Source organism: Canis lupus, chromosome 38, assembly GCF_003254725.2.
Source record: "Canis lupus dingo isolate Sandy chromosome 38, ASM325472v2, whole genome shotgun sequence".
NCBI classification, from domain to species: Eukaryota; Metazoa; Chordata; class Mammalia; order Carnivora; family Canidae; genus Canis; species Canis lupus.
In genome coordinates this window covers 681,853-697,609 of record NC_064280.1, presented here as the reverse complement: position 1 = coordinate 697,609, position 15,757 = coordinate 681,853, and the positions used below count along the sequence as shown (strand labels likewise).

The 15,757-nt window shown below is 50.5% G+C and overlaps 1 protein-coding gene across 2 annotated transcripts; it reads right to left on the bottom strand.

Annotated features, from left to right (window-relative positions):
* Positions 1-1,457: 1,457 nt before the first annotated feature.
* LOC112643264 (proline and arginine rich end leucine rich repeat protein) lies at positions 1,458-15,103 on the bottom strand. Of its 2 annotated transcripts, none has more exons than XM_025421214.3 (3): positions 14,924-15,103; positions 6,395-7,374; positions 1,458-4,016 (listed from the first exon to the last, which is right to left on the bottom strand). In XM_025421214.3, the coding sequence occupies exons 2-3, from the start codon at positions 7,356-7,358 to the stop codon at positions 3,841-3,843; spliced, it is 1,140 nt and encodes a 379-aa protein (XP_025276999.1). In that variant the 5' UTR covers positions 7,359-7,374; positions 14,924-15,103; the 3' UTR covers positions 1,458-3,840. The 2 variants fall into 2 exon arrangements, with proteins under 2 accessions (XP_025276999.1, XP_025276998.1); XM_025421213.3 differs by having other exon boundaries at positions 14,914-15,101.
* Positions 15,104-15,757: the final 654 nt, after the last annotated feature.

Genomic DNA, 15,757 nt, shown 5'->3' with positions numbered 1-15,757 from the left:
TAGGGTGCATGCACAGGCTCCCCTGCACCCTAGGAAAGAGCCCCTTTGAAGCAGAAGTCACTTCTCAGACCCTCTCCCAGCTTCTACTCTCACATTTACAAGCTTGGCCGTCACATGCTCTAGTTCCTATGGAGACTGGGGACTGTCCATGGCACGCGTGTGTGACCTGTGTGGGAACCCACTAACCATCATGCCATTGTGGCATGCAGCTCAGCATCCTGGGAGCACACACAAGGGCGCCTGAGGTGCAGGTGCCCTTCTAATCCCTGTGTCTCATTAGGAGAAGCACAAGGCCTGCTGATGGAAAGGAGGTGGCAGGCTGTGGGGACAGGAGTCTGGCCAGCTGACCCTGTTGCTGCCCCTTTCTTGGGCAGGCTTGGAAATTTCAGGAACCCTCCTGCTTTTTGGACGACAGGGATATATTCCCTGCTGAGGGCTTGTAGCCACATAACTCTGTAACCTAAACACATTCCTCTGTCTTCCTCAGGCGTGTGCACACACACACACACACACACACACAATTGCAGGGTATACTCCCTTTTGGCTCATGCTGTTTCAGCTCCTGGTTATATGCTTTTTTCCCTCTCCTTCCCTCACCTGAAGATCCAGCTCAAATGTTAGGAATCATTCTGGTGTCCCTCCACGGGGGTAGAGGACCTCTCCACCACGCTCTTTGTATGCTGCGTTACTACACACTCAGGATGCGGGATTACTCCACGGACTTTCCCCTTTCCCAAGCTAAGAATTCCTCAAGGGTACAGACAAGGATATTACCTCTCTTTGAATTCTTAGCTGGCAACCTTGCACACAGTCGATGTCCACTGAAAATCTGCTGAGTTGAACTAAAGCAGGGTATTAAGGAGGCACAGTGGGAGCAGTAGGGCAGCATCGGGCAGTTTTCATTCTAAAGAAAATGGTGTAGACTGAGGGGCCCATAAACCCACTTCTGGAATCGACCTTCTGCCTGAAGACAGACTTCCGGGCACCTGGTTCATGCGCTTCCGCATGGCCTGTAGGACTTTGCTCTTCGCCCTGGTTGCGGTTCTGTCACTAATTTGTCTTTCCTGCTGTGGCTCTGGAGCTGGATTGTAAGCTCCACTTGGTGGAGAATTATTCTGTGTCTCTCTGAATCTGGCTCCAGATGAGCGTTTTGGAGACCCTCAACAATTTGATATCTGTGGTTTGAAAGACTCTGAGCCTCTGGGCTTCAAATGTAGCTATCAGATCTCTGATCTGACTTTAGGAAGAATTTTTCATGACAGTTGTGATTCAGGGTAAATTTGCCAAGGAAAGACTTTGGAATTGTTTTCTTAAGAGTTTCTTAGGAAGCAGAGCCTTTCTCCATCCACCTCCTTGGAGCCAGGTAAGAGGTGGGGGGTGGTGTGTGGGGGGGAGAGGGGTAGCAAGATAACTTCAAGGTATTCTCAACTTGTTCACACTGTCAAGTTCAAGCAGGATATTTTTCATATTCCTTTATTTCTTCTGCTGTAAAGCGTGTTGGAGTGTAAAAGTCGTTTCACAAAGTTAACATGGTTTTGAAGAAAGAACAGATACATGTAGAGTAACCTACACATCTACTCTCACACCTGTCTATGTAGATGCCAATGGCACTGAAAGAATGAACTTGCTTATGGAGGAGGGGCTTCCGTCAGCACTGGGCAGAGGGGAGCAGGGGATTTGCTGTAAAGTGAACTTCCCCTGAATCCCCTCTGGCTTACAGCCGCAGGGAGCAACGCGGAAGCAGACTGCATCTAGATGGGGCAATGGGATGATGGTGTTTGTTTTGCTGCTGAAACAAAACAGTTTAGATTTTGCAGGAGCAGAAATGCCCCCTGCCCTCAAGGGACCCCAGGAGCTGTGCTCCCCTGAGGGCCTCGTCCGAGGGGCAGAGATTGCAAAGTGCGAGTTTGGTGCAGAAGTGGGGGCTTATCCAGGCTTTAGCACCAGGTTGCTTACAGCCACAATAATATATTGACTTTCAACAGGAGCCTTGGAGAAACCAGCAGTAGCTGGGAAGGATGGGCAGCTAGAGTGGGGCATGGGGAAAGACGTTAAGGGGAAATGGACCCTGTTTTCTGTAAATGAGCAAAAGAGAAAGGAGAGAGACTTCTGTGGGAATTTCTTGAGGTTAGGGTCCTAGCTTAACCTAATTTCTTAAAAATCCCTGGAATGTTTCTCAGCCTAACGAGGGTGGGCACTGTGTCCTACTTATTTCTAGAGCATCCACCTCCCCCCCACTCCCCAACATATACTCTAGGGAGCTATAGAGGGGCAACATTCCCTAGAGGAATGAAGATGAATGAGCCCAGGCTCATGGGACCCAGGCTCTGCTTGGAGGCCTGCCAAGCCACTCACCTGGCCCAGGTGGGGTGGGGTGGTGGATCTTCAAGGGGAGGGATGGTCCATATAGGGAATAACTTACTGCAAGTGGCAGCAGGGATAGTAGATAATTCGAGTGTGGTTTAAGGAGTGGAGCCACAGACCAGACTGTGAATGCTGGAGAGATCTGGGATCCAGATGTGGGGGCAGAAGTTAGAGGGACCACAAGGTCAGACAGCACACAGGAAGAAACTACATCCTCACCTGGGTTCCTGAAGGTTCCCATTTGTGCTCACTTGTGATGGGAACCAGCCTCCCACCCCCCAGCCTCAAGGCCACCAGTACCTTTGCACCCTGTACACCCCAGAGGAGACACCACACACATGACCCATGGCTCTTCAAGCTGGAACCTGAGGCCAGCTCCTTAACCTTGTAAAACCATCCTGAAGACAGGCAAGAAGACAGGAGCCAGCTGTGGCCTGTACCAGCCACCAGGTGTCACTGATGCATCTGCCTTAGACCGGGAAGCCCGGCTGTGCACGGTGCAACGGGCTTCTACCCCGGGGGCTCCACCCCTTTGAGAGCACTTTCTCAGGAACTGCTTCCGGGCTTTGGACAGGATTGGGCCACCACATTGATAGAGAACAGATGGTGGGGTGGGCTGGTGGCTCTGTACCCCTCACTATGGACACTGTGTTGCTCAGGGCATCAGGCCTCTTGTCCAGACTGGCAAGGGGGCTGCAAGATCTCTCTGCACCCACAGGGGCCCATCCCCAGGGCTCTGACTGCCAACGCCTCCTCCATTGGCTGATCCCTAGTTCCTGGAGCTGTTCTTCTCCTGGACTGCTCCTTCCTGCTCTTACTCTTGAGTAGAAGAGGCTCAGCTATCCCTGTGAAGAGACTGCCAGATGCAGGTCCTCGTGAGGAACCCTGACCCTCCACCATCCTTCAGCCACTCTCTTACACTTCCTTGCTGGAGAACCCGGGCTGGTAGGGAGCCAGTGCAACGTCTGGTGCCAGTGAACAGGTCGGTGGAGCAGCAGTTTTAGAAGGTGTGATCTGTGGCTAAGGGGCCCGTTTGGGCCATAGCTGCCTATGATGGTGGAGTCTGCAGCAGGACTTTCCAAAACCTCACCTCTGGGCTGCTCCTGACCACCTTCTCCTTGTTTTGGCCAGGACCAAGTTCCAGATATCAGCCCATGGCCCCGACTTACCCCAGGAGTGAGAGGAGGAGAGAGAAGAAGTTGTCTTTAGACACACATCTATGCTTCTGGTGCCAGAAGTGTGGGTGTGCAGTGGGTGTCTTTGAGCTGGCTGAACCAAATCAAGCCCTTAGACGTCTTGCTCTAGAAGCTGCAGGTGCAGCAGAGTATGTGGCTAGTTCCTGCCTTGGGAAGATGGGATGAGAAAGACAAAGCCGGCAATGAGAAAGGAAGATAAAGAACACGAATGGTGGGCACAGGCACCCGGGCCACCAGCATTCAAGTGTGGTCAGAGGAGATCTGGGTGGCAGAGTAAGGCCTAAATGACCACGGACTGCAGCAGGCGGAAGCACATCATGAGGTCCAGCGGGATGGGCGGCTTCAGGTGGTTCCCATCCAGCCGCAGGTAGCGGAGGTGTGGCACATTCTCCAGATCTGAGGAGAAGTCATGGAAGGCAACTAGGTTGTTGGGGCAGATCTGGGTCCCATTGATTTCTGTGGAGAAAGAAGGGAGAGGTCAGCAGGTAGGGTGGGTGGGGGTTGGGACAGATGGGGCTGGAGGCAAAGATGAGGAAGGAGAAGGGGGCGGACAATTGATGATAAGCATTTGAGTTCTCTTCTCTGGAACTGGCTGACCTTGGGAATGTGCCACCGAGGTTGAGTCAAGCCTGCCCACCCCCAGGTTTACTTTACTTGTTTGTAGAATGAATTAAGTCAGAACCAATCAACCATTACTATTGGAAATTCACTCTGTGGAGTCACAGAGGAAGTAAACTGTGAGCTGGACCTTCAAAGACAGGTGGGGCCACAGCAGGGTGGAGACGTGGGGGTTGGTGTTTGCTAGAGTGACCTCCTATTTGAAGGAAGTTGTAGGGGCAGCAGAGCTCATGGCAGAACCCAGGAGTAGTAAAAGCACAGTGAGCTGTACTGGAGAGAGAAGCCGGGCAGCTCAGCAGGAGCCAATTTGTGGTAGACTTTCAAATGGAAAGCGAGATTCCACTTTCTCCTTCACCTCTGGTGAGATGATGTCACGTGAAATGATGTCATCTTCTGAATGAATTTCTTATTCCCCCTCAACCTTGCCTCTTTCATCAGCGTTGGGGGATCAGCATTGTTAGTGATGTTCTTCTCCTTCTTGGTCTTCTTCCTCTCTGTCCATCATTGGAGTAGCAGAAAGAGCCCTGACTTAGGTGGATTTTGTTCTTATGACCACTGTGACTTTTTGGACTGTCACCTTACCACCTTGACATTCAGTTCTCAAATCTGTGAAATGGTGGGAGGGGTACCTGTCCCTCACTTCAGATGAGAGAATATTGGCAAAGGCATTTTACAGGCTGTAAAGGACAGGGAAGTTGGCAGCATTAAGGTCATTGCTGAGAACACGGTTAGCTGATCTAGGGCCAGCTCTGCCCACTCTGTCCATCGGTGACACAGGAGACAGGTGGGGCGCAGGGGATATACACGGGGGGGGGGGGGATTTTTCTGACTTCAGCCTTAAAAAGCTGGATGTACCCTAGCAGCCTACCCTTCCACACACTGATGGAGACCTGCTGGCCACTGAGTAACGTGATTCTTAGGATTTAATTTATTTATTTGACAGTGAGAGAGAGAGCACAAGCAGGTGGAGTGGCAGGCAGAGGGTGAGGAAGAAGCAGGCTCTGCACTGAGCAGGGATCCAACCCCAAAGGCAGATACCCAACCAACTGAGTCACCCAGGTGCTCTGAGTAAGGTATTCTTTCTGCCTGGATTTTCGGCTCATCTAGCTTTTAGGGTAATACTTTCCATCAGTTTACTACCTGCAGGATAAAATTAGTTTCCCCTTTTCCAGAATTTGCTTTTTGCCAGCTTAAAAAAAAAGCCTTCCCGTACTTCACGTAATTATCCCAGATGAATGAATAAGCCTGTTCTCCCATCCATTTGTTTCAAGATTGTAGAAACTCAACAATCTTCTCATTCTTTGGTTTGGAAACTGGGGATTCCTAATATTATCTTAGGGTTGCTGCCCTTTCCCCTTGGTTCCCTGCAACCCTAGAGCTGTAAATTCCTGTTGTGGATGGAACCTGGTTTTTTTTTGAGGACCAGATAATATTCTCTCTTGTTTTTCAAGTTTTCTGTTAATGCTTTGCTCAGAGCCAAACTGGGACTTCCAGCCCTTTCTTCTGGGCTGCAATTTTTCCCCCAAGCTCAGGATCCTATAAATGTAGTTTGGGCAAATTCTGCCTTAAATGTACTATCTTATATGATTGAATATTCCAGCCTTGCAGCTAGGTTCAGAAAGCGCCTGTACACTGGCGTGTTTCTCTGGCTGCTGCATTTGTACCAGCTGCCTATCCTGAGCTGCCTTTCTGTGTACGTCTTTTAGAGATTCTCCAAAACCTAGGCTCAGCCTTCCTCTCACAGCTGCCAGCTTGTGCAAGGGACAGACCCAGGACATCTCAGAGTAGTGATAGTCAGAACACGTTACTGTTCTGCTTTCGTGAGAATGTCCAGGACTACATTCCATGTCTACCTGTAGATCTGGAGGGCAGAGAAGCTGGGGCTGACAAGAAGGGACAGAGGAGGAAAAGCCGTTATCCTTCAAGCATGGTATTCTGGGCACTTTATCCGTATTACCCTGTTAAATCCTCATATCAACTTTGTGACAGAAGGCATTGTTCCCGTTCTCATTTTACAGATGAGAAAATGTGGCAGAGGTAAAATATCTGTTCAAGGTCACACAGATAGTAAGGGGCAAGGTCAAGGTTTGAAGTCCAATGCCAGACTGGGTGCTATTTTGTTCTACACCCCCCACCCCGGCCCAAACTCCTAGAAAGGATTGAGACAATAAGAGCCTCCACTTCTCTGGCCATGGCCCTGCCCTGCCCCCACTCACTCTCTATGCTGTTGTTGTTGAGATACAGGTGTTCCAGCTTGTTGTTGATGGCAGGCACACTGCTGATCTTGTTGTGGGACAGATGGAGCACCAGCAGGTTGGAGATGTTGAAGGAGTTCTTGGGGAGCCCCCTGTCTGACAGCCTGTTGTAGTTAAGGCGAATGAAGGCAAGGTTGGGGAAGCCCTTGAAGTATCCATTGGGGATGGTCTCAATCTTGTTGCTGTCCAGGTAGAGCTGGTGAATGGCTGCAGGCACCTTGGGTGGCATCTTTCTCAGGATGTTGTGAGCCAGGTTGAGTTGCATGAGGTTCTTGAGGCCTTGGAAGGTGTCAGGCTTGAAGACACCATCACTCAGCTTGTTGTGTTGGAGATCCAGGAGCAGCAGGCTGTCCAGCTTGCTGAAGACGCCGGGTGGGATTCTGGAGATCTGGTTCTGGCTCAGCCTCAGCTGCTCCAGGTTCCGGGGCAAGGCCGAGGGCACCTCTTCCAGCTGGTTCTTCTCCATGTAGAGGAATACTAGACTGGGTAGTTTCTCCAGTACCTTCTGGTCTATCTTGCGAATTCGGTTGTTATCCAGGTTGATCCACCTCAGGCCTGTGGCATTTTGGAAGGACTCCACTGGGAGCTCAGTTATGAAGTTGTTCTGCAGATAGAGGTAATGGATGCGGGGTGGGATGATAGGGACCTTTCGGAGGTTGCGGCTGTCACAGTAGAGGGCAGACGGGAAATCAGAGGGGCAGTAGCATTCCCGGGGGCAGTCGGGGAAGATAGAGGGAGGACCTGGTGGGAGGGGAGGGGGCAGGTCTGTAGGCTCCGGTGGCTCATAGGGCTGAGAAAAGCTGGGTGTAGGCCTGGGTCTGGGCCTGGGTCTGGGTCTGGGTCTTGGTCGTCTTGTTAGCTGGCCTTGGGCCACTGAGGCCAAGATGAGGAGAAGTGGGAGGAGCCAGCAGAGGGATGACCTCATGATCCAGGTGACACACCTGCAGGGAGGAGACACACGAAGTCATTAACCTTCTGGGCCTCCATAATTAAAGGCTCTGTCTTGGCACTAGTGTTGGCCAGGACGAGCTCCAGTGAGAGAGACCTGTTGAAGCCTCTCTTTGTCTGCCCATATCCAGGAGGTAAAAATAACAAGGACTTGAGGGTTTGGACCCCCAGCCTACATGCCTAGCCAGCTCTGGGAGGGTGAGACATCCTGGCAGAAGGCACATTGACTGAAAATCAGGAGCTCTGGGGCTTGCTGGAGAAGACCATTAACCTCTCTAGTGCTTGGTCTCCCAACTTGCAGCATGAACAAATCACCCCTGTTCCTAGAAGGGGGATGTTAGGATACGTGAACTATAGAGTCCTAAGTGGTACATCTGGAAGGATCCTAAGAGATCCTATGATTCAATGGTTTTCAGACTGTGCCCTGATATGTGGAGCCCCCTGAGGGAGGGAAAACAAGTGGGTGGCCCTGGGGCACCTCCAACTCACCCCTGAGCCAACCTGAGTGGCTCTGTGTTTTGTTGTTGTTGTTGTTGTTTTATTTCTTTTTTTTTATTTTTATTTTATTTAATTTATTTTTTTGGCTCTGTTTTTAAATTTGTTATATATAGAGGTTTGACCAAAGCATGTATTTGAAAGAAGAGCTGCATTGCTAAAAACGGTTTGAAATTCACCAATCAAGCCCAGATTCTACTGTTTACAGAAATTGAGTCCCGGAGGGGTGGAATGGCTTGCCAAGGCCAGGAAGCTGTTGAACACCAATCCTGGGACAGAAACCCAGGCCTCCTGCTTTCCAGAGCAGGGCTTGTGGAGGTCCTAGAAAGGAAGGAAAGAGCTGTGGACACACTTGTGTCTGGTGTCTGCCCCTGCTTACTCCTCAGCTCTGTGCTCAGCTCAGGGAAAGCTGGTCTTTGCCAGCAAGAGGCATACCAAGAATTTCTCCCCAGATGTGAAGGCTCCTGTGAAAATAAACAGGGAAGGGATCAAAAGCTGTGGGGAAATCACTTTCATTTCTTCTGATTTGGTATCACTGCCCCCATATCCATGGCAGTTGTTGGTGTTGAGACTGGCTATGAAGAAAAATTTCCTGCCTGCCTCTGTGACATAGTGGAATAGGTCACTGAAGGCTATATTGGGGTCAGGCTCCCCAGTGGCTCTGGTGACTCTTCAGATAGGGTCATGTGGATTGAGTTGAATTAAGCTGGAGAAATAGCAATAGGATCAGGGCTGCAGACAGAGTGGCAGCTCCCACCAGCTTCCTCCCCTCACACCGTCTCCTCCACAGGGCTCGCCAGTCCTATGACTCTCCCCTCTGGTCTACAGCCAGGTTCTCTGTTCCCACAACACTTCCCCTAGCCTCCTTACTGCTTCCTCATGAGGTGGTGGTCTGGGGCCCAGAGATGCAGGCTTCCTGAGATTCTCTGACCTAGAGCAGGCCACAGTGTGTCCCCAGCTGCCTCTGGACCCTGGGATCCTGCCTGCCTGCCTCTGTGCCAGGACTATCACTGTCTTTCCTTTGAGCCCACATCCACTTACACTCCTCCCTTGCATGCTTCTTTCTGGCTCTGCTCAAAGGAAGAGGATAGAGGCCTCTCACCAGCTGCTTAGTCCCAGGCCTGATGCTCCGGAGGCATTGAATGTGACAAGAAACGGGAGAGAGGGCGGAGCTCAACTCCAAGGGGAAGAAGGGGGTCTCCCTGCACCTTTCATACACACACACCCTTGACACCTAGCCAGCTCTCTCTTTCATGCACACACACATGCGTGCACATAAGCAAACCCATGTCCACATAGTACTCTGAAGATGGGAGGAAAGGAAGGAAGAGATTGCCCTGCAGCCTCTATTGCTTCCCTACCTCCCTCTAAGGGGGTCTCTCCCCAGGCAGGCCTCTCTGAGGGGGTCCACCAGGTCCATTTTCTTGGGCCTCTCATCAGAAAGAAGAACCGTGCAGTTAGAATCTTGGCTTTACCTCCAGCTGAGGATCCAACAGTCCCACAAGGGCTGAAAAGAGCGGACATTCATTGTAAACTCCCATCTTGTTACCGGGCCCCACACCACTCAGGATTGGGAAACTATGAATTAGTATTTCATAAGTCCTGTAATTTTCTCGAAAATAGCACAGACATATACACTTTAAGGGGTTGTTAAAGCATTAGTATACTGAATGCAAACATTTTTAAGAGCCCCAATTTTTCCGACCCTATTTATTTGGGCATTTCTTTATTTTCTGATCACCTGAGAGCCAGAAGTAAACATAAAATCTCTCAGGATATGAAGCCCTGCTTCAGGGAGGCTCCCCAGCACTGGCTGTGAGCTCCCCCATTTCCCTTCCTTGCCTTTGTCATCAAAAGCATCTGCCTAGATATTAGACCTCGAGTTAAGCAAGTAACACGTGTCTAGCACTTACAGCAAGGGTGGCTCTGTGTGGCTCACTGACGGGGCAGCTGGCCTTTGCTCCCCGGTATTTCTGGGTAGCTGGGGGACTGGGCAGCCCTGGTGCTCACAGTTAGGAGGGCAGGCTCACAGGCTAGCCTCCTGCTCCTTCTGTCCACAGTGAGCACAAGTCCTCCTCATCCCCAGCTCCTGCACCGGACCCTTTGGGAACTCCTCTTATCTTCCCTGCCACCCTCCAAACCCAACCCCCACTGACCTCCTGACCCTTTTACATTCCAAACCTCTGAGACTGGCCAAGCTCCGCTCAGAACCACTAGGAGGTTTCGGAGGAAAAGTTCTCTACCCTCAGTCCATGGAGAAACACTGCATCTGTTCAGCTCCCCTTATCTGAGCCCCAGGGCTCAACCACTCTCTGCTGTGGGTATGTATGTGTGTGTGTATGTGTGTGCACACGCCAGATCCCATGCTTCTTTCTTGAGAAAATAGAGTTCATTTCTAAGGCTTTTTTCACTGGGCAACGCCTCTTCATGCTGGAGCCTGACTGTCCAGAGGGGAGGTCCTGACAGCACAGCTATTGCTCTGGCAATACTCAGCGATGCCCTAAGTCCCTGAAAGCAGAATCTGTGTGACCAAGTGGAGGCCCCTGGACTCCAAGGGGAGTCACAACTGCTCCCCCCCACCCCCCGCCACAAAGCCCAAAGTCACATTTTCTTATGCTTCTGCCTTCCAGAGCCTTCCATCCAATCATAAACTCCCTTAGGTTGGGTCATGAGTGTGTGTGATTTTTACATTTCATATGTCTTTGCAGGCATACCTCCCCACCCCACTCCCAGCTTTCTGCTGGGTGGTGCTCACTAGCAGTCCTCAGGCTCCTGCAGACCAGCAACAACCACTAAACCTCACCCAGCTCCATGCCCCAGCATGGGCTCTTGAGAGCTGCTGCTCCATGAGGGCAAAGCCCAACCCAATGTTCACTCACTACTTCAGAACATTTCCTATGAGAGTTCTCAGTTCAAATTTCCGTTCCAAGTGTTGGAGATCTGGGCTTAAATCCTGACTCTCACCCTCCATCCCAGGCTCCTCATTTATTAAGATGCAATGAGATCACACGCACGAAGGCGTGTGGTAGAGCATAAAATCTCTACAAATGGCAGGGGTTTCATTTATTCACCTATGTATTTATAAAAGAGCAGATCCTCTAGGGAGACTGATTTTTAAAGTGAGACAGCCCTCATCCCTACCTAGTTCATGAATTCACTCATTAAGGCTTGAACACCAGGACTAATGCAAGGTTGAGGCTCAGGGCAGGGCTGTGCTGAAGTTCGCATGGATTTGTCAAGTCAGTATGAGCAAGTTTAAGGCTAATTGACTTGGCATGGAGAGTCTGGGGTTGGGGTTGGGCTGGGAGTAAGGTTGGGTGTGTCTCCCAGGGTTGAAGAAAGATTATTTCACTCTATAGTTGACCCTGGAACAACATGGGTCTGAATATCATGGGTCCACTTATATGCAGATATTTTTCAATAAATACATGTACAGTCCTATAAATGTGTTTTCTTTTCCTTATGATTTTTAAAATCACGTTTCTCTAGCTTACTTCTTGTAAGAATACGGTGTATAATATGTAGAGCATACAAAATATGTGGTAATTCACTGTTGATGTTATTGGTTAAGCTTCTGGCCAATGGCAGCCTATTAGTAGGTTTGGGGGAATCAACAGTTATATTGCAGATTTTTGACTGTGTTGTGAGGGTTGGCACCCCTAAGCCCTGTGCTTTTCCAAAGGTCAACTGTACTCACTGGTAGTCTTGTTCTTGTCATATTTCCTGCCTACTTGGTCACCCCTAAGCCTTCACAGCTTAAGTCAGCCAGTGACCCTGTCGTGGGGAATGGGGCTGCCCCTGGCCCCAGAGGCACATCCATGGACATTAGGATGACCCTCTTTCTTTGTTCCCTTCTTTCTGTCTAAAGTCAGACTTCTGAAAGCTGTCCTGCTTCCTTTGTCTCTTCCTAAAGCCCAGAAGGAGGTTGGAAGCCAGGAGAATCAGGTGGTCATTTGTTAGCCGAGGAGTTGAGACAGCCACTCTCCCCGACCAGGCTGCCTGAGCTCCTTTCAAGGGGCCCCTCATGTCTTCAGCTAACAAAAGGGCTGATAAGGAGGCATGGTGAATTCAACACACTGTTGATGGAGCTGTCCCTTTCCTGTGGGGTGAATCAGTATAAGGGTGAGCCTGACAGGGGTGGTGGCAAGAGAGCTTTATGGTACATGCTAGACAGGGGATGAGGTTTCTCAGCCTGTCTTCAGCATCAGTTTCCTTACCTGTAAAACGGATAACAAATCTTCCCCATCCCTATATTCCTCACTCAGTTGTTGTCAGAAACAAGTGTGATAAACAACTTTAAAATGAACCACAGATTTAAAAAATCCTAAAAATAAATATAACACTATTATGGAGAGACCATCTGTCTCCCCAGTGTCTACCACAAGGCAAAGTGTAAACAGAATGAAGTTTTTCTGGCCTGAGGCCACTAGTCCAGAAGAGCACGTTTTCCATTCTGAGGACCCAGGGACGAAATGGGGTGAGATGGCTGTCCTCCTCTGACAGCCTGTCTCCTCACCATATCCTTCATTCTGCCTCCATCCCTCAGTATCTCCAATCCCTGAAGAAAGTCTGGAAGAATCTGTCCGATGCCTTGAGTACTCATAGATCAGGGTTCCAACCCTGCTTAGCTGGAGAGCTTGGGCAAACCTACCTCTACTCAGCTCTAGTGTCCTCATCTGTAAAGCAGGCATATTAACACCTTCATATCCGATGGTTTTGAGGGCTAAATGAGTAGATGTGGTTAAAGTGAGTGCTTAGTGAATGTTAAGCTGTTGGTGACATATTTTCAAAGTAATGGGGGTCTCTTTTCCTTTAACTTGGCCAGAGGGCAGACCTGCTCTCCACTCAAAGGTAGGGATTCTTGTAGGTGGGTACTGGCTCCCATATTTCCTCCAGCTCTTCCACACACAAAGCAGCCTCCTCCCTGTGGGGCCTGCGAGGCCACACTTGGGTCTTAGAACCAACTAGTTGGAGAGACCATAGGAGCCTCCAGCTACCTGGGAGAAGGCTCACTTTGTCTTTCCAATTCACTAACCCCACCTGAAGCCTTTCTGTAGCAGGTAAGGGGATGCTTGCTCACTTCCTCAGCTGGCTCTGGAGACCCCTGTGATCTATGACTTCCCTTCCCAACCTTTTGCACCTGGCTTTTCTGCCCCCTTCTAGTCTTGACATGCTTCCCTCGCAGGCCCAATAAATGAGGCTGCCCACCAGGGAGGTGAAGGGGGAGCACAGAGCTTGGTAGTTTAGTCCGACCTCTCTCTGTGCACATCAGGACAGACAGCTATCAGGCAGGGGGAGAGGGGATATAGAGGGAATGGGGAAGAGCCCAGTCCAGTGCCCAGCGTAAGGCAGATTGGCAAGTGAGAGGAAACAGAAGCTCTTTGGAGCTATCTTGGGGGAATTTTCTGAGATATGCCTGATGATGCAGTTGCTGGTGCTTGTGGGGAAAAGGTAGAGGAGGGCCTACTGGACATCTTCTCTATTCCTTCAGGTGGCTTGTTCCTACTCCAAGGACACTCTGGAACTCCTCCACCAGACAATTCTTGTCCAGGAAACCATACAGTCCTTCTGCCTAGCTCATACTGCCTTGAGTCCTGGGCTCTTCAGTCCCCACATGGGTGTCTCTCAAGCCCCTGATTCAGGTGCTCAAACCCTGGCTGACCATCAGGAGCCCCTCAAGCATTAAACAATAGATTACTGGGCTCCATCTGGAAGGAGCAGAGTGAGGGGTCCAGAAATCTATATTTTTAGTAACTTCCCTTATCCCCCACCTTGCTCCCAGGTGATTTTGAAGATCAACCACATTTGGCGACCGAGAGCTGCCCACCCCTACCTGCCCTGGCACAGCACTCCCTCTGCTGTTGCAGAATTTAAGAAGTTGGGGGGATGATGGGGCTACTTGGAAAGGAGCCCCATTCAATCATCCACTTTGGCTTCCCCCTCCCTGACTAAGGAATTACTATCTTTTTGCCACAAGGACACCTTATCAACCTGGGATGATTTTGAAATTGGTTTAAAAAGAGAAGTTTTCTGGCTGCCTGTAGAAAAAAATAAATGAGCTGCCCCCAGTGCCGGGAATCAGGACCTCCAAGTCTTGGAAGCTGGGATGCTTTTTTCCCTTTCTTCCCAAAAGCCAAGTGGTTTGGACCAGAGAGGGACATTCAGAGCTAATGGGAAGATACTGTGCAGGTTAGAAAGGCGCTTTTTTTCTCCCTCCTACCCAATTAAGTTCTAAAGAATGAAAAAACCCTTCCAGCGCTTGCTGGGTTCATCTCCTCCCTCTCAGCCTCAAATCAGGACACATGGTTTTCTTTTGGCTCTCCCATCTCAGTGGGAAGACTCACTTTCTTTTTGCTCTTCCAGCTGGGGAGGCATGTGAAAGTGTGAGAGACAAGATGGATCGTGTGTGTGTGTGCGCGCGCGCGCGCGCGCGTGTGTCTGTCTGTCTGTCTGTCTGCTGGCAGCCAGTCTCTGTGTGCTCTAGCTCTGCTTGTCGTATGCAGTCAGAGAGTGGAGGTAAACGGACAGGACATCCTCATATCGTGTGTGTGTGTGTGTGTGTGTGTGTGTGTGTGCATGTCTTGCGAAAATGCAGCCCCTCTGTGACGTGTGGGTGCCCTTGTGGCGGTGTGTGACAATACGTGAAGGGTGCAAAGAAGTGGATTCTAGAGTCAGGTTTCCATAGAAACACCTGCTGTGTAGAATACTGTGCGCAGTATAACTTCCTGTGCCACAGCAAACAACTGAACCAAGAAAGTTTAATTTTTGCATCAAGCAAATACATGGGCATAGAATGAGAGAGAGAAGGTAGAGGAGGAGGGTGCAGGAGAAATGTGGAAGAGCTCATTGGGGCTCACTTGAAAGGAGAAAGGCTGGGAGGAAGGAAGGAAGGAAGGAAGGAAGGAAGGAAGGAAGGAAGGAAGGAAGGAAGGAAGGAAGGAAGGAAGGAGATGGAGACCAGATCAATAAGGTTGGTTGGACAGAGTAGGAGGAAGCCTTCTGGGGAAGGGGTCTCCCCCATCTCCCCCTGGGCTTACCTGCACACACCTGCCTGTCCTCTCAGCTGTGGGTTTAGTCCCGGGCAAGGCTCCCCCTCTTCCTCCCCCACCCTTCGGTGGGGCTGTGGCAGCAGAGAGCCGGCTAGAAGTTCTAACCTCCCAGTGGTGCCTGCGTGCTTGTATTTGCCTGGCTTTTCTTCTCCCAGATCCTAGTAGGGTGGGGAGGTTAGGTTAGGGGGAGGGACAGGCAGATTGTAGGGAGGGAGGGGAAGGAGGAGGGAAGAGGGGAGGGAGGGAGGAGGGAGGAGGGGGAGAGAGAGGGAGAGAGGGAGCTTGGGAACGGAGGAATGACAACAATAAAGTCTTTATTTGGCAGCCAAAAACTCCCAAAGACTTCGTCCACACACCATGCCCACTAACGGACTCGTTTTTTAATAACATTTCCTTCTGCTGCTTCTGTTTCTGGGGGGAGATTGTTTGACCTGTTTGGAAAACAAGCCAAATTAACAGAGGAAAAAGGCGTGAAAAGCAGCTTTTGTACAGGCCAGAGCTGCAAAGCTGGGTCCAGCCCCAGCCTGTTTCATTCCTCCTCCTCACAGTCGCCAGGCTTCTGATGCCCATCACTTCCCTGGTGTTACATTCCTAAGCCAGTGAGGGGTGTGGGATGTTTCCTCTGAGCAGTGACCATCCTGCCCTTCCTCGCCTTCTCTAGGAGGGTGACAAGGGAGTGGAGTCTTGCTGTGCAGTGAGCTGTCAGGGAGATGGCTTTGGTTTGGTTGCTGGAGGGATGCTCTGAGGACCAGAGAGGGAAAGGTCTGGCCTGAGGGTCACACAGCAGAGGCAGACAGAATTCAGGTTTGACGTAAGATCCAAAGTCTCTGTC

Bases quoted from the DNA above. Each gene is read 5' to 3' on its own strand.
- LOC112643264 (XM_025421214.3), bottom strand. From the start codon at position 7,358: ATGAGGTCATCCCTCTGCTGGCTCCTCCCACTTCTCCTCATCTTGGCC. The intron at 4,017-6,394 runs GTGAGTGGGGGC...CTTTCTCCACAG, and splicing joins CAACAACAACAGCATAGAGA to AAATCAATGGGACCCAGATC.